The sequence below is a fragment of the Cyanistes caeruleus genome, chromosome 14 (assembly GCF_971803275.1).
Source record: "Cyanistes caeruleus chromosome 14, bCyaCae1.hap1.1, whole genome shotgun sequence".
Lineage (NCBI taxonomy): Eukaryota > Metazoa > Chordata > Aves > Passeriformes > Paridae > Cyanistes > Cyanistes caeruleus.
In genome coordinates this window covers 16,050,627-16,068,945 of record NC_141714.1, presented here as the reverse complement: position 1 = coordinate 16,068,945, position 18,319 = coordinate 16,050,627, and the positions used below count along the sequence as shown (strand labels likewise).

The following is an 18,319-nucleotide window of genomic DNA, read 5'->3' as shown; positions in this document are numbered from 1 at the left end:
GTGCCTGGTACAAAGACTCTGCAGATAATCCATAAAACCATTATGCTTCTCTTTCTCTTAACCCATTTCTGATTTTTCTTACCCCTACCAATGATATTAAACATCTCTACCTGAACCTGCACCTCCCCTTGTCTCAGCTCTCCATGTATAAATTTCAGACAACAGTATTTTCTTCTGTGCTTTCCTTTATTTCCTACGAAAATGATAAATTCTGGGGCAAGCAGCTCTGAATTACTCTGTGTTCAGACAGTGCCCATCCAAGCAGAGCCCTTATGTTATCCAGGGCTTTCCAGCTCTGATCATGGGAATTTCTGAACCAAGCAAAACATTTCCTCTCTATTTCATTAAACTGAGTAATTGAAAGAAATCAGTGATTTTGCCACTCCATGCTTTATTTGAGTGAGTGTTTACTGGAGTTTCTTTGTTTCAGGGAGTTTGAACAGAGGTCTGTGGTGGTCCAGCTCGTTGGAAACTTTTGTGCTCAAACCAGGAGGATGCTCCAGCTGGAGCTAATCCCTGAGTAAGTTTTCTGGAGGCCATTATGTCTCCCAGAGTTTTGAGCTTTTCTCTAAAGGAGACATTGCTCTGTGTGTGAGGGAGAGAGAAAGAGCATCGCCTTGAGGGTTTCAGTTATCACACTGGCTAAATATCCCTTATTTTTAGTCAGAGACTTCTGAATATGAGATCCCACTACAGGTAGGTGAAGTGACCTCTTTGGGTTTGAATCTGCTCCTCTCTGGCGGATGCAAAGCTGCAGCTTTGAACAGGAGCCCCCTCCTGCTCTGTGCAAAGCTCTTTGAATTGCCCCTGATAGGCTTCTGAGGCTCCCTGGTTGCGTGCGAGGCACTTTGAAGATGAATGCCCAGAATGAGGGAAACATGAAACAAAACTTACTCCCTTATGTCAGAGTGAGCAGCAGATTCCTCAAAGACCTGCAGCACAATGGTGCTCTTTGGTGGGTGAGAGGAAATAGGCTCTGGTTCACCAGCTTGTCAGAGCAGAGCAAAATTGCAGAGCAGGGTTGTGCTTTGGGTGGTAGAGCAGCAAAAGGAAGGGGTTTTTTTTGGGGGGGGGGGCTCCACAATATTCAAGTCTGGCAAAACTTGTTTTGAGTTGTCTCCTTCGGGTCTCGCTTGATGAAGGGAAATTTATTAATTTTGCTTCCCCAGAAGTTTGCTTTGTGATCATGGTGATAGGTGTGCCACATCTTCTTGAGGGGGAATATTTTTCTTTCTTTCCATGAAAATCCTCCACCCAGCTCCTTAAACTCTCTGTATCCACCATAAGTTTTTGGTGGTGACCACCCATAGTCCTGGGAGCTGAAGAGCCCCTTGGGGAGTGGCACAACTGTAGGAAGATTTTATTTGTCTTATTCCAAATATTTCTGTGACAATTGACATGAAAACATCCATTAGTGTCTTTTTAAAACCTGATGGATCAATTCTTCTGACGTCAGTGTGTGATCCAAAAGTTTTAATCAGCATCAGATGGATGAACCCACTTTTTTGAGGGGTTAATGGGCTTGTAATGCAAAAAAATTGAACTGATATCTCAGGAGAGATGGTGTGTGGGAACAGAAAGGAAGGGAACAGGAAAATAGATTAAAAAACACCAAGAGAGATTTGTTAATAGTGGTTGGAGATATTCTTCTCACCTGTCCTGGGTGACTGTTCAAATGCAGATGTGTGAACTGCTCTAAAGCAAATGAGGAAAAGCAGAACCCTTTGGGCCATAATTCTTTTCCATATGTGATAGATCCCTCTTCCTTCCAATCAATTAATTGCATCCTAAAAACATCTATTTCTCACCATTGACTTTAAAGGGATTTTAGATGAGTGGCTCAGATATAGCTGTCTACACAGTAAGTGATTAAAGTTGGGTTAGATGAGCTGGCAGACTCCACAGGGTTTTTTTCTTCCTTCATGCCAACCCTAAATCAAAAGGCATCTCATCAGAGTATTATAAAATACAGCCTTCAGAGGGAGAGTCTTCTACTTCCATATTCTGGCATCTGAAAGGAGGAGGGAGACTCCCATCAATTTAGAGAGAGGTAAAGATTTCATCTCCCTCTAGAAATCATGGCCATAATGGGAAATTCAGACATTTATGAGATTTGCTTAGCCAAGGCAGAGCTGAACATGTGGATGGTTCTGTTTGTAGTGTTGCAGCAAAAGCAGAATAAGAGAATATTTTTAGGGGTTATTTTCATTCTTTTTCCCCCCTCTTTGATTAAGTTAATAACCCAACTTGTACCTGGGAAGAGGCAGACATAGTCTGTGTGACCTCACAAAAGAAAACCCCTTATGTGCCGTCTCCCTGTCACTCCAAAATGGGGGTAAACTGAGAAATAGGGCTAATTGCAGGTGTTTATTAATGGGGAAACTCCCAAAGAAGCATTTACCAATTCACCAGAGAGAAATCCTCACAAAAAACCTCTTGCAAGTTGTGCCTGGTTTATGTTGCAATTTTAAAACCGGGTAAGGTTGTAAGAGAGATGAGCAAGTTCCTGGGAACTGGTGAATATTTCCCTTGGATTTCAAAAGTTGGCAAACCTTGAATACACTATAAATACCTTTTGCATACCATAAATATCCATATATTTTAAGGCAATGTGAATTCCAAGGACACAAGAAAGCAGAGCAAGAACTGACATTGTTTTAAATCAGAAAGGGACATGCATTTGTTTCCTCTAAACGTTAATTCCTCAACATAATGGGTAAAGTATCAAATTATTATTTAAACCCACAAATAAAGTGCAGGTCCCTCTTCCCATCTCTAAGTAATGTTCTCCTGCCAAAGGATAGGCATGACTGTATTTTTTCCTAATGGAATCTGCATAGCTTTGCCTTGATAGTCCACTGCAGAATATTGATGGTGCAATAATTGGCTCTTTATTGGTATATTGTGTTTTCTTGGAGATTTTTTGACTTCCTGCACTAAATCCTTTTTGAGTTTTGCTCTTTTTATGGTTTGGTGTTTACAAAAGTTGATAATTCTGGTGGAGCTGCAGGACTGTGAATAAGACTCAGGATTTTGATTTGTTGTATGTCATGTATTGGTCACTGGTATCTCTCCTGTTATCTTTTTCAGAAGAAATATCTCAGTTGTTGCTGTCTATATTTAGCAGAACTCAATCTCTCTCCTCTATCTGTTTTCTCCTATTTGTCCCTGGCTTGAAGGGTTGGTGGCACTCAGTGGTGGATAAATGCAAGGAAATCTAATAATGCCTTTCTAATATACCCATTTATCTGCTATCATATTTTATTTTAACTCTTCATGCAACTGTGCAATCATTGCTCCATTGCTATAATTGGATTTCAAAGTATATTTGTGCCATTTAATTACATCTATAGCTTCTCTGTAAGCGTATTCAGAGTAATTAGTAATCTTCTACTTTTTAGTGGAATTATATTTTATATCAACTGTGCTCATTTTTCTCTTCAAATTCTTCAACCCATTTGCACCAGTTTTGCTTTTTACACTGGAATTTCTGGCATAAATAATCATTAAGGTTTTTTTTTTCCTCCCCACTGTGAATGTGAACAGAGTCTAATCCAGCTTTCACTGGAGTCAATGGTAATCTTTTCATTTCCTTCAGTGAAAACTGGATCAAGTTAATAGATTGCAAATTGCATTCAAGGCAAAGTCACATCTTATCATAGGAAGAGTTGTGTAGCAACTCCTGGGGTATTGATGGAAGGTGCAAAATTGATTGTTTCCATTTTTTCTTACTGGATATTTTATAGATTCTCTTTTCCAACTTTATTAATTTTTTAGCCCATAACTTATGACATTGCAATAACATTTTAAAGTTTCATTTTAACCTGATTTTCATGACAAAGTAAAAACCTTTCCACTTGAAGATTTTTGTGATCGGGTCTAGAAATTTGCTTTCCAGACCTCAAGTTTATCTATTCATCTCCATTAAGATGCTTGAGAGTGGGCATTTTTAAGTTTTAAAAATATTTTTTCTTAATTTTTGATTGCAAACCAAATATTTGGCAAATCTTTTTTTGCCAGTTCTCTGTGTCACTTTCGAGCTGTGTCAGTTCATGGACAGATTTAGTCCTCTTGCTGCTGAATATGAAAACCTGCAAGCACTTCCCTCTAAAAGTGTAATTCCAGCAAATTACATTCCCAAGTAGGCAGAAATTTATGATGTTCACTTTTTCCAACATGTCAATTTTGCCACTGTGGGGTGGTAACTATATGTACTGAGTAAGATCTTTAAATTTTTTTAAAAAAAATATTGCATCTGGCTCGTTAAGGAGTTATTTTTCTCTTCTGCACTGCTCCCACTCTGTTGATTAGAGGTTTGCTGTTTTGGTAATGTGCTTCTCCTCCAGGCTGTTAATGATTACAGACACCTCTCTAACCTGTAATTTTGGGGGAAGGTTATTGACAAGGTGAGATGACAACAATTGTAATTGTTCCTACGGCTTAGAAATGTCCTTCATCTTTGCTGGTCACGTGTCAGGACTCGGGATTTAGAGTCAAAGTGGAGCTGATGCCCAGGATTAGAGACACTTTCTCGCACTCTTTATTCCCAAATCATGCCAGTTTGTAAGGTTAGAAAGAACACTGGGAAAGATGGCAAATTGTTATTTAATGCTTAATGAAACATCGATGCAAATGGTGCCTGTTCCATCCCCAGCAGAAGGTGACTTTGGTAGGTTGAGGATGGAGCCCTTTGGGTCTCCAAGGAGAGATGCTCATCCTGGTGTGATTTTAGAGCCTCAGGAACCTTTGTGAGCTGGAGCATCTTCAGTTTCAGAAGGCAGGATGAACAAAAATCATTTTCTCAACCAGCCTTTTGATCAAAAAGGGAGCCATTGAATCATTTGTATTGGAGATTTTGTTATGTTTCCAGCATAGGGAAATTGTTTATGAGCCTTGAATAAAAAAACCCAAAAACCTTAGCTATGATAATTGTTATAGTAGTTCTATAGTTACTATGTAACAATAATGAGTAGTAATTTCATTACTAATCATTTGAATGGAGCAGCATGAGCAGCCGTGCACCTGAAATCCAAACTTTAAATCCTGCAGGTATTTGGATGTCATGAGAGGTTCCTCACCACTAACGGGAGCCACATTCCCACATCACAGGGACCCTCCTCACTGGAGGCTGGATTTTTCCAGTGGATGCCTTTGAGCACTTTGCACTGAAATTTTGTCAAAGAATGACTGGTGTTTTGCCACTTTAAAACCATGGAAACATCACAATGTTCTTTTAGAAATGACTCCAGGAATTAATTGCAAATGACTTATTAATGAAACAAATATTCAGCTGTCACTGGAACCAAACTCCAAGATACGCTTAATGATTATTTTTTGAGAAAACACTTTTGTGTTTGTTTGATCTGCCTCGTGTTAACAGCAGTAGGAAAAGAGGGAAGCATTTGGTGTCGGAATGGAAACTTGAAACTGGCAAAAAGGAGAGGAAGAAACATCAGCCAATGACTGGGAAATAGGTGAGAAGCCCAAAGAAAGAGCAGATCCCTGACAATTATGTTAGAAATCTGCTCCCCCAGGCAGGTCTGGCTGGGTAATAAGGATTAAATCTGGGGACAAACAGGGGAATTTGGAAGGGAAGGGTTTCACAGTAACATTAATTTTGCCATATTCCGGGTCTGGAAATGAACATGAAAGAATTCGCCTCGCATGGGGTGGATAAATGTTTGCAAACTGCAGAGAGACTCTCAAGTGAATGTGAAATATCAGCTGTAGCTCTGCACATGACAATAAAAATAAATGCTGCTAATTAGGGGATGTGCATCCCTCATGGCTCTGGCATGGTCTGGGATGCACCACCAAACTTCTTTGCCCGAAACTGTGCGCTGGACCCACGGAGCTTCCTGGGTGCCCATGGGCCACCCAAAGGAGATTTTTCCACAGGCAGCTGGCTGAAACCATGAATTTTTCCAAGAGCTCTCCTTTGTGAGGGCCAGATATAAATAGGTAATAAAGCTCTTCCACGGCTGCTGTTTACAAGAGCAGGAACACTGGGCAGGACACGGGCGAGGCAGATCCAGGGAACACATCTCAGGTGTCCTTCTGCTGGTGCTGCTAAATTATTTACCACTCAGCAAGCGTGTGCCTGTGCGAGATATTGAAAGGGGGGAATCTGAGGTGAAACCCCATCCGTTTACCCAGAGCTGACACTGGAATATTCATTATCACATTAAATCCAACCACAGTGAAAATGAAGGCTTCCGTTGATTATGTGCTTGCATAAAAGGCTTCTTTGGTGGCAGGCCCGTGTGCCAGAGATCTGAATATAAAATCAAGTAAGTGGAAACCATTTTTTTTTTTTATGGTGAATTTGCCTTCTTGGAAGTTATGAGACTTGGCAGGTTTAAATTATGTTTTAAACCTGCGGTGGATTATGTGATTTTTCTAACTGGCCGCAAGCAATACGAGATGAGCGCACACCACCCCAATCCCAGCCACAGGCTTGAGACAGGATTTCTAGTGCAAATAAAAAAGAAATGCAGATTTTATATGCAGGGAATGGTGCATATTTACCAACAGTACAGTGTTGGTTTGGCAGGGTTGGTGAGGAGGTCTCTTCCCAAGTGCTGGGTCTGCACTCACCTGCCTTTTCCTGTCCCACTTCATCCTGAGCTTGTGCTGGAGCACAGCTCAGAGCAGGGATTGAAAGAGCCCATTGGATTTATAATTGTGGAAAAGTACAGGAAAATACACAGGACTGGCCAAAATAGGCAGGAGATCTCATCCATCCATCCATCCATCCATCCATCCATCCATCCATCCATCCATCCATCCATCAATCCACCCATTCATCCCTTGCTCCTTCCCCCTCCACCAGGGATCCTGTTCAATTAAAGACTTAATTCAATCTTCTCTGGGAGGCAGCAGAAAACGTAGAAATGCTGAGATGAAGCAGCACCACGTGATGACAGGCCACCTCTGGAGCAGGTTGTCCCACTGGGAAACAGGAGGCCTGGAGGCTCTGGGTCACTGAGGGCTGTAAATGAGCTCCCAGGAAAACTGGCACAGCGAGGGCTGGTTCTGGTGGTCGTGGGCATGTACAGGAATGTGAGAACAGAACCTATTTCTGTTGGTGCTGAGAATGAGGATTCGCCCACAATTAGTAATTTATTGAAAGGTGTGACTGATTGCATCAGCACAAATAATTTAGAAATAGATTTAAAAAAAAAATAAAAATCAGTGTTCTCCATCGCATAATACCTGCAGAAGACTTTCCAATCTGGCAAACAACAGGTAAGAAACAAGATGATCAGAAATCAAATTTGCCTGGCTAAAGATGGAGATGGATAAGTCTTGATTTGGAGCATGATTGAAGTGAAACCATCATCTTCCAAGAAATCAAGTGCTTTTCTTCTGGGAATGCCAGAGATACTTTATGGCACATTCTTGCCTTTCTGCCTCCTGTTTTCATCTGTAATTGGAAATGTATTTTGTGAGAGAGAATAAAACAAACATCCAGTAGATATAAAAGCACCCAGAACCTTCAGCTTTGGCTAATCCCTATAGACAGCACAGAGAGAAACAAAATGATCTGTAGCTATAATTGAGAGGCAAAAAAAATCTATGTTTAATAAACATTTAAAGGAAGAATTACATGTGCCACAAATCCCCTTTTATATTGCACTTAAAATCTCCTTACCTGCCCTTTAGTTTTCATGGTTTTTCTTATCTTCAGTGTCACTTAATCATATTTCAGCAGGATTTGCTTCCTCGCTGCCCATCTGCTCTTTCTTTCTAGTGCAGCATTAATGCCACACCACCCTCCCAGCTCCCTTCTATGCCACTTTGATGTCAGACACCCTGGGATTCGGGATTTTTTTTCATTCAGGTTCAGACAGAAAAGAAAAATACCTGGTTTGGGGGAGTGACAGATCCTGATTTCAAATGGAAACGTCCAGAGCAGGGCGGGGGATGAAGGGGTGGCGAACAAAACTTTGACTCCTGTGGCTGTGGAATGTGGAATCCAGCAGTGATCTGTCCCACTGCTGGCCATGGGGAGCTCCTCCTGGCCCTGGGGAGGTGCAGGCACTGCTCTGCTTCAAGTCTGTGCTGAAGAAGGGTCATCCTCTGTGGATATTAACAAAATTAATTAACGAGTGGAGAGGGCAAGGCGGGGTTCTCCCCTGGACACCCACCTGGCAGTTGGATCTGTGCTTGCTGACTTAGAGGCATCATTTGGAGGGTCTTCATGTGGTTTATTAATTCTAAAAGCATTGAATTAATAATCTTTGTGTTTATACCTTTCCTATTTTCAGAGTTAAGGAAGACTTTGTGTAGCGTGTCTCACCAGTTTAGGAGCAAAATGGTGTGGGATGGTCTCCTGGAAAGGGGAGAATGTTTTTCCTTAATGTTGACAGGAACTCTCCCAAAAAAATCTACATTAACAAATTTAAAAAAAACAGTAAATGATATAAATCCTTTCTAATTGATCACATAGTTGTAAATTAGTCCTTAAGTCACTGATAGAAACAGGTCTGTATCACAGCTGGGGATATTCTCTTTTACTCCACTACCTTTTCTGGGTATTAAGTTCTTGTAATAATTCATAAAAACCCCTTTTTTAAAGCTATCTGATGCCTGCAGTGATCAACACTTGAACATCTATTATTGAAACATTTTTAAATTAAATCTAAAGTTGGGATTTTTTACTTGTAAGAAAGTGACCCAATGTGCAGTTAATCCAAATTCTCATGCACTGGTGCCAGCAGAAGTCACTCTTGATATTTCCAAATAATATTTGCCTCAGATCTCAGGAGGCAGAGCAGGGCTTGGCTGGCTGCAGGATTCCAGAAATTCCTCTGTATCTGAGCAGGGATCAGGCTCAGCAGATGCTCGTTCGTGCCCGGTGCTGTAAAGACAAAACACATCCAAAACTGGATGTGCTCAAGCAGTGCCAGAGGCTCTGCCCTTCCCTTGCTGGGACACGACTCTGCACTTGCTCCTCGCTCGGTCTGGGGTGGCCTGAGCTGGTTTTGGTGGGAACAAACCGAAATGAGGTGGGACCACGCAAGTCCCGTCAAGGAAAGGTGCCCAGGAGGTGACAGGGGACAGAGGGGCGCCTGGGACACACCTTAAAGGACAAGTTTAGAAAGAAATGGTGGCTTGGAGGAAGATGAAATTGCTTTTCTTCAGACGTGACAGTGAGAGGGAAGACGGCAGAAGCAGGAGAGGAGGATGAAGCAGAGGCTGCAGCTGAGGCTGAAACCTTGAACAGCGGGAGGAAAGGGTTTGTTCCACCTCCATTTGGTCAATGAATATGTGGTGAAGACAAACAAGCACAGATTGATTTTCTGGGGAAAGAGGTTTCCAGAGGAAACGTGGGGCAGTTGTCTGAGGCAGAGGAGAAACCACCGCAAGGTTGGTCATGGGACCGACACAAGTGAAAGGGGTAGAGAAGGAGGGGTGGCTTTAACAGTGGAAACAGGAATTAGCAAGGAAATGGAAAATTAAAACCACTCTGAGCCACATGGAAAGCATTGTTTATTGTTATTATTATTAATTATTATTATAATTATTACTATTATTGTATTAACTAAAGGCTGACTTGAATCTTACAAACAGCTTCTGTCAAAAAAAGAAAACAAGTTTTAAATGTTGACTTTTAATTCTACCCTGTTTATTAAGGGCTGCTGGTTCTGTTCTGCTAATATCTTGTAAGTAAACAAGTGAGAAAATTCACTGGGATAGAGATGATAAAGATGATGAACCACTGAAATTTGGTTCCACACTGGGCACATAAGGGAGAAAAAGATGCCAATTAATGCATTACTAAAAGAGAAACACTACTAGAAGTAATAATAAGGGCTCTCTATTATTTATGGTTGATTTTAGAAGAGAAAGAGTTCATGTTTATCCCACAGCAGTTGACACAAGCACTGAAGGAAGGGAAAAAGCCCTTTAACCAAGCAGCAATTTCAGTCGTGAGCTGTTAAAGGAAGTTGAGCTGAATATTGAGGAAAATTCAAAAAGATAAAAACGGCTTCAATTTGGTAGTTCTTCACTGGTTCTGCAGTTTGGCAGCTGTCAACATCTCAAAATATCATCTCACCCAAACTGTTGAAAGAAAGAAACCCTTTGATTTTTCCCTTGAGACTCCCAAGCTGAAAATGGACTCTTTGTAGTCTCAGCCTCATTTCAGACAGTTTTTTTTTTTAAAAAACATTCTTCCTGGCAGAAACAACTAATTCATAAATAGACTCTCTGTTAATTAAATAAGTTTTATCGTTTTAACTTGCCTTTTAAAATGAAAAAGAAAGTAAATCTCTAACATTTCCTGCTTTATTATGAATCTTAAGGGACTAAGCATCACATTTCTTGCATCATTAATAATGCAAATTAGCTTTTGTTTGCATCTCCTATATGTTTATAGTTAGAAGTAAATATTTAATGCACAGATCTAGGAAATCAAATCACTGCTAGTGGAAATTTTCCCTTAGAGTTATTGAAAGGTAATGTAAGAAAGATGGGAGGCACTGTGGTTTCTGTTTATTTAACCTTTCTTGCTCTTGCTTTCCTTTCAGTAGAACTCTTTGTGACTTGTCATTAAACACTTCTCTATTCCTGCAGTATCTGTTTTTATTATCTTTACAGTAGCCACAGAATTCAGCTTTTAATACCATTTAAAGGAGAGGTTAAACACATCCGTAGCCTACTTAGGGCTATAAGGATTGTAGTTTTGGTCCTGATTATTGGCAGGAAAACCAGGTGATTATTTCTAATAATATCTAAAAACTTGTTGACTTTGTAGTAGTTTTTCTTCGTTTACTTAATGAAGCAATGGCCAAATCAGATTAAACTTTGCCCAGGGCCTCTACATCATGCACAGAAACGCCTTGGGAGGGTAAAATACTCTGAGCTGTTTATTTGTTAGCACAGGGCAGACTGAATTTAATGTATATATCCCAAACTTGGCTTTCCCCCCTTTTTAAAAATTGTATTCTTGCAAGTATTGTACCACCCTCCATATGAAATGGCTGTAGGAATGAGATTATTGCAGACAAATTACAGCTGTTTCCCCACCACATCTGGGCTTTCTGCAGTGACTCTTCTCATGTGTGTGGTGGATAAGAAAAAATAATAAGTATCCTGTTATTTTGGGCGTGAAATCTGATAGTGAAAAACACACCAGGGAGAATTCTTCGGTGATAAAAATTTAAATAGGCCCATTTATCAATATGACAGAGATTTGACCTGAAAGTTAAAGTGTTTGGAAGTTAAGTGGGGTTGTGTAAAGAAAGTTGAGGCTGCGCTACAGATAGAGCGTGGGGTTTGTAAGTTATTAAATCAAAATAAAAGGTATTGACAAAACAATAAATTGCCTGGATCACGCCATCTAATAGGTTCTGGGAGCACTAAATACATTTTCCACGCTGAAGATGTGTGAAGCCTTTCCCTTTCTCATACTTTTGTTCTTCTCCCTGAAAACATTTGCACCGTGGTTGGTTTTATAACAGACTTGGCACCAAACTGGGCCTGGGGATGCTTTGCCAGGGAACTGGCTCGGAGCAGTGGTGGGAAGCAGGAGCAGGGGCATTGCTCTGCTACCAACAGGATTGTTGGGCTTTGCAGGTGGGGTACAAATCACTCTCTGGGGGATTAAAATAATAATAGAAAACCTAATATCTTTACTGGGAGAGGTATTTTATTGATATCTTCTGGGGAGAGAGCACTGCAGTTCTCTTTGCTCTCCTCAGCACCGTTTCCATGCTGGAAATCTGTGGGATTCGGAGGGGGAGCAGCATCTGGCAGTCCCCTCCAGCAGGAATGCTTTGGGGAGCATTAACGACACCTCCTCAAACCTTTCCCAGTGACCATCACCTTCCTGGGAGAGGGGCTGAGTTTGCTCATGGAGAGGAAGGAAAATACCCGTGGGACACGCTGGGATGGAAAGGTTGGCAGTGGGTGGTGGGGCAGCTCTTCACTCCCAGAGTCATTGGCTGGGCCCTGCTTTTCCCATCTCCACAGGATTGGGGGTGAGTACCCCCTACCTCCAGCTTCCCTGCCGAGGAGGGAATGAGGCTGGCTCTGTTTGTCTTGAAAATGACACAGATTTGAGACTATTTCCCCTCCTGCAGATTCCTCCTTTGAGAGGAGCATGGAAGACATTACTATTTATAGTGCACAGTACGTGTGCCCAGCGGGACGTCCCCGAGCAAACATCTACCAGTTTGGAGGTGGGATGATTTCCAGCTCCGTGGCCCCGAGATGCCCTGTCCTCTCTCCCAGGGAGGTGGGAAATCACACAGGGGGCACCACCCATCTCCCCTCATCCCTGCCTTTCTCTCTCTTCTTTTGAGATGAGATGTTCACCCCCTGCCGCAGAGCTGAGCGTGAGGCTCGGAGGGAAAGCAAGTTTTCAGCACAAATAATGCAAATTTTAATTGAGGGAAAGGACCCCAAAAAAATGAAGGTATAAGGGGGCTGCAGGGCGTCCACATTTTGGGGATGGGCAGCTTGTGTGTGTGCAGGAAATGAAGATGGGAACATGGTTTAACTAAAAGGGTTTGGAAGTTTCGAGGGGACGAGAGCAGCAGTGGGACCTGGGGTCTGTCACTGCCCCTCCCTGCCTGACCACCTGGGTGTTCCTGTATGGCTTTGGGATATCAGAACCTCTTCATCTAAGCTTAATCTTGATATGGAAAAGATAGCTGACAATGGCAATAAAAATAACAGTGAGCAGTTGGAAAGGCCCAGCTCAAATCGTGCTCTGTCAACAGCTTTGCAATCTGTATAAATACGAGAGGAAAGACAAACAGCTGTGATTTCTCTTTAAGAATGTGAGTATCCATTGTCACAGATTTAAATTAGGATGTTTTACTTGTACTGTATGTAAATTCCTCCTTGGCAAATAACCCATGTCCACTAATGTATGTGTATTTTGGGTCTGTATAGTTTGGGTCTCTGTGAAATACAATGAAATTTGATAGCACACAGAAATACTTGCATGCAATGTCAAATTTTTTTGTGTGTGCTTCTCACATATCCATAAATGAGTTTACACATTTCTAATTACTCATTCAAAAAGAGACTTTACAGCACTTTTAAAAGAGAGCCAATTTTTTCCCTACTGTGTTCTGTTTTTACAGCTTGTGGAAAGCTTATTTAACGAAAGTTTAAGTAATCAGCGAAAGTCATTTCTGAGCAAAGACTGACAGATATGAAGCCTCTTTTCACACTTCATAAGAGGTGGAGAGGGTAGCCATAAAATTTACAGCTGAATAGTACTCTGTTCAGCCTAAGTTATAGAATTATTAGTGTTCCAGGCATGTGTGAGGTTTTTAGGGAGATGAACTAGTATTTAAAGTGATTCTCTATGTTTTGTGTAGCTGAGCTCTGAGTGCTGTACTAATAACAACCCACCCTTCCAAAGGCAGCGACCTGCACGTCCCGTGGGGCTGATGTTGTGCTAAAAATATGTGTTTGCAGCTAACTGAGCTTCATGATATATTAATAAAACCCCAGCAACGTGTTCCCTTTGCAGAGACTCACCTCTGGCTATGAAAGTATGAATTCCCAGGATATGGAAATCACACGGGGTGTGTGGGTGGGGAAGGAGTGGAGAGGGAGGTGGCACTGTCAGCATCTCTGTCCCAGCCCCTGCAGCACAGGGACAAGGTTTTGCTGTAGGAGAGACCTGGATACTGAGTGGTGGACAGTCAGTGACTTCTGCAGGTCATGAGCAATTGTGTTTAAAAAAGTGGAATAAAAGAGGAAGAGCTGGGCTGTGTTATGAGACTGAGAAATGGGAAATCTCCATTCCAGCTGATAAAAATGAGCATGGCTTTTGGAGCTGTTTGCAGGCATTTGAGTGTGAATTGTTCTAAATATCATGAGGTGGCCACATGTTGTAATCATGGGTATTACATACAAGTATTTATCATTAAGTCAGAGAATGGTTTGGGGTGGAAGGAACCCCTAAATTCCATCCAGTCCAACCCGCCTGTCACCAGCAAGGACGTCTTCAGAGTGGGTTGCTTACAGCCCTGTCCAAGATAACCTTGAATATTCTCAGGAATGGGCACTTTCCATCTCTCTGAGCATCCCGTGCCAGCATTCTACCACCTTGGTAAAAAAATTTCTCCTTATGACAACACTAAGCAAACTAAATTACTAAAGGAGCTTCAATATTGTGCTTATTTTTCCATCCTTTTGACCTGTTGGGTTTTTGTTGGTTATTCTGTTATGTTTTAGCTGCACCTGCTCACCCAGGCACGAACAACAGAAAATCTTTCGTAATTCTTTAAAACAAATTGTATGAGATGGAATCAAATGTCACTGCAGTCAGCTTTGAGGTTGGCCAAGAACAGAACTGGGGGGGCATCTTCCATCCTCACTGCTCAGCCCTGAAGAACAGAGACACAAGGAGGTGACCCAGTGTGCAGCTGCCATCAGTACATGGTTTAAATACACATAGTGTAAAGTTTATATTTTTTAAATTCAGTTTATGTGAGCCAAATACGAGCAGCCTCGTAAAGCTCACTCTCGCACCAGATTAAAGAGGTGTCTTGGTAGCGTTTATTGGTGGTTCATAAATCATGGTGGCACTTTGTTACTGTCCACAAGCTGGTTTTACTGTTAAAGGTTTCAGTCATGAAGATGTACAGTATTATTTCAGGTGCAGTCGTAGTCCTACAGAAATTATGCTGAGGTGCTTTTGGAGGCCAGAAATTTGTGGAAAAGCTGTGTGTATGATGCTAGAAAAGTGAGACTTGGGGTACCTTTAGTTGCTGGGTTCAGAACTTTAACTAAATACATGGAATATTGTCCTGTGTTTTTATGCAATTCAGGAAAGTCACTCATCATGCCAGTGTGCAAATTCCCAGGGTTTCCCTCCAACATCTCCTTCATCTCAATTCAAGGTTTTCTGAGCGCTGAACACTTTGATTTCAGGTAAAAATCTCAGTTCCAGGGACAGTGCCAGGATTTGTCAGACCCTACAGGTTTCCAGTTCGGATTGTTAACACCAACAATTCCCAACCTTATTCCCTTGACTCCAAACTGCATTCGGGAGGCGTTTGGTGCTCCTGCATTCAAACAGTTAATTTTCACTATGTTCTGTTAAAGAAAAGGAAAACTGTCACCCTGTCATTTTAGAGTCTGACACTAAGCTTGTCAAAAGAGACAGCTGTTAAACTGAATTACTGTTGACACGCAGAGAAACGGCCCTTGCCAGATGTAAAGGACATCTGCGGCAATGAAGTGGTACAGGGTGGCTTTTAAAATGTGGTCATACTGGTATTTGAATAGAGCTCTATGGCATTAAAACGTGGCCTTGACTCAGACAGTTTAAGGCAACGAAGCAGAGCCAATGCCAAGCACAAAGAAGTGCTGATCTGTTGCTGTATCCATAACTTAGGCATGAATATGAAAACAGTGCAGTGTCAAAGCTATTAAGCTCTTATCGTGTATCCAGGAGGATGTGGGTTTAAAACACAGTAGGAAATATTTTGTATTTCTGGCTCCTTGGCTGTGCGGGTAGGTGAAGTGGAAATTCATAAGGTGGATTATACAGGGAGTGAATGGAAATAAGTCGTCTTGTCTTCAGCTAACAACTGCTCAGACAAGAATTGCAAAGGGCATTAGGCTTAGGAAGTGGGGCTGGATGTGCCTTGCCGGCGTTCCTGATAACGCTCTCGGGATGTGGAGCACGTGGTGGGTGCTGGGGAGGTTCCCCTCTGCAGAGGGGAACAAATAAAAGCAAAAATCACTGAACAGAGAGACCTGTAAAATTCTCCTTGTGTATCTTAATGTGCTTTTCCTAAAAAAAAAATAATCAGGATACCAAATTAATATTGAAAAAAAGTATGGTTATTATGAATATTTTAGAACTTAGTAATTGAACCAATGGTAGGGAATTCTGCACATTATATAAGAGTGAAAGTCTTTGATTTGCATGTCTTTAGTGTAGGAATAAAGCTGTTTGGGGAAAAAAAAAACTATCAGTTAAGCAATTTTGCTAAATGTATGAAAAATGAAATGTTATGAGATGAAGCATGTATTCATTACGAAATTAAATTGATGTTTGAAGCTAAAAAAAAAATATTCAGGCCAAACATCATTTTGAATATGTTAGCAGATCATATCTTGATTTGGTTGTGTGTTTAGTGATTGCAGAAACCAAAGAGTTTCCATCTGGAGGGAAGAAGGCAAATGGTATTTCGAAATGACACAGGTTAACCTGCTCCTTTCTGCAGGTAAACAGCACCAGCAACAACAGTTTGCTCTAGACAGGAAAAATGATGGGAGAGGTGGGGCTAAGAGGGATTTTCTTCTCCAAAAGAGGAAATGTTGCTTTCCAGGCACTTGTGTGCTGAAATGCTGATGTCAGGTGAGGTGGACTCATTCCTCTGTAGGGTGGTGGAAAGAGCAGAGTTGGTTTTGGTCTTGGGATGATTTGGGCTGGTGCCCTGTATTGCTCTGAGGGCATCCCTTTCCCATGGAGAACATCCTATTCCCATGGACAACATCCCATTTTTATGGAGAACATCTCATTCCCATGGAGAACATCCCATTCCCATGGAGAACATCCCATTCCCATGGAGATCACCCCATTCCCACAGAGAACATCCCATTCCCACAGAGAACGTCCCATTCCCATGGAGAACATTCCATTCCCACGGAGAACATCCCTTTCTCATAGAGAACATCCCATTTTTATGGAGAACATCCCATTCCCACAGAGAACATCCCATTCCCACAGAGAACATCCCATTTTTATGGAGAACATCCCATTCCCATGGAGATCACCCCATTCCCACAGAGAACATCCCTTTCTCATAGAGAACATCCCATTTTTATGGAGAACATTCCATTCCCACAGAGAATATCCCATTCCCACAGAGAACATTCAGCATCCCATGCCACCACTGCCCACCACCGCAGTGCCAGGAGGTGTGAGATCCGTGCTCATGGTCCAGCTGGGAGCCTTCCAGATGTCCAGAGACACGAGTTTAGTGTGAGTTATGGAGGGGCTCTGGGCAGAGCTGCTGCCAAAGCTGACCCAAGGCCACCAGCACGAGTGGCCAGCGGTGCTCCCACAGCTCCATATGGCCGTGGTTGGCTGGGTCACAGCAGGAGAGGGTGTAACGAGTCCAAATATCCGTGATTTAACATGGCCCATCCTGAAATCTCATTTATCAGCAGCTGGCAGAGCTCTGCTGTGTACTCAGGAGTGTCAGGGTTTAACCTCTGTGGCACAGGCAGCAGGCACAGAGTGTTTGAGCAACCTCCAGGAGTCAGGGCATCCCTCTCTGTCCCTGCTTTGGAGAGGAGCAGGCAGGACAGACCTGCTCCCCTGGGATAAGAGAGCACAGGTGTTTTGGGGTTCAGGATGTCGGGAGAGCTGGCTCCTCAAGAATAACTCTGATGAATAAATTTTGAATGTATTCTAGTCTGTGGAATGCAAGGGAGCAGGTGGCTGCCCAGCAGGACCATCCCTGGGAGCCTCTGCAGCTTCCAGCCTGGTGGAGTAAGGGCAAGACAGATTTAGGAGGAAATTCCTTTACAAAACCCTGGCACAGGCTGCCCAGGGAGATGGTGGATGCCCCATCCCTGGAAGCATTCAAGGTCAGGTTGCACAGGGCTGTGCTAGGACAGGGATAATCCTCACCCTGCCTAAGACAGGAGTTATGTGGGCAAAACCTCCTGTTCATCTCCAGAAGGAGGTTTTATTCTGCAACAAAAAGGGCTGAAATCTCCAAGCCCCTTTGCACTGCTCAGTGCTGCAGGTTTTAGCCAAAGAAGATTCACCTGTTTCCACAGGCTGAACTTTGCTGTAATGATTAACTTTTTACAAACAAGCACAAAGTGGAACATTTAAATAAACAGGAACAAGCTTATTATTAGACGGCAGGTTTTTATTTGATAGCTTTTATAATGTCACCGTTAGTTTATTAAAGCTTACCATGAAAAATCTCTTTCTCCTAATCTAAGCTCTTTCATACAGCTTCCCACTTTGATTGACACCAAAATAAAATAACTAACCTATAAATTATAATGTACGGTTTAAATGATGGATAAATGCATTATTTGTAAGGCATTGCAAGGATCAACATATGCAATTTCTAGAAGATAAAAAATATTTTATGAAGATAATAATAGGGCAGAACTCAGCTCTTTTTGTGAACATTCTCACTGCATACTGGTATTAGGTGATCCTTAAGGTCCCCTCCAACCCAAACTATTGCATGATTCTGTTATTTTTAGTAATCAAACAGATCTGGGGAAAAAAAAGCCTGATGTTAACAGCCATTTCAACCTCAGCATCATCTGTCCCAGGTCAAAAATCTTAGAATCACAAAATGTA

General features: G+C 42.0%; 1 protein-coding gene across 15 annotated transcripts in view; it reads left to right on the top strand.

The window, feature by feature from the left end:
* The window catches only part of LOC147650593 (uncharacterized), an 86,787-nt gene that overhangs the window by 51,570 nt on the left and 16,898 nt on the right, over positions 1–18,319 (top strand). For 14 of the 15 annotated variants that reach the window (XR_015276269.1, XR_015276271.1, XR_015276267.1 and 11 more), the window contains one exon: positions 431–520. The exons of the other annotated variant lie outside the window; for it this stretch is intronic. Coding sequence is in view for 2 of the 14 variants with exons in the window: in XM_086850259.1 (XP_086706385.1) it covers positions 431–520 (90 nt within the window). In the remaining 12 variants the exon portion in view is untranslated. The remainder of the gene's footprint in view (positions 1–430; positions 521–18,319) is intronic. 15 annotated transcript variants of the gene reach the window in all.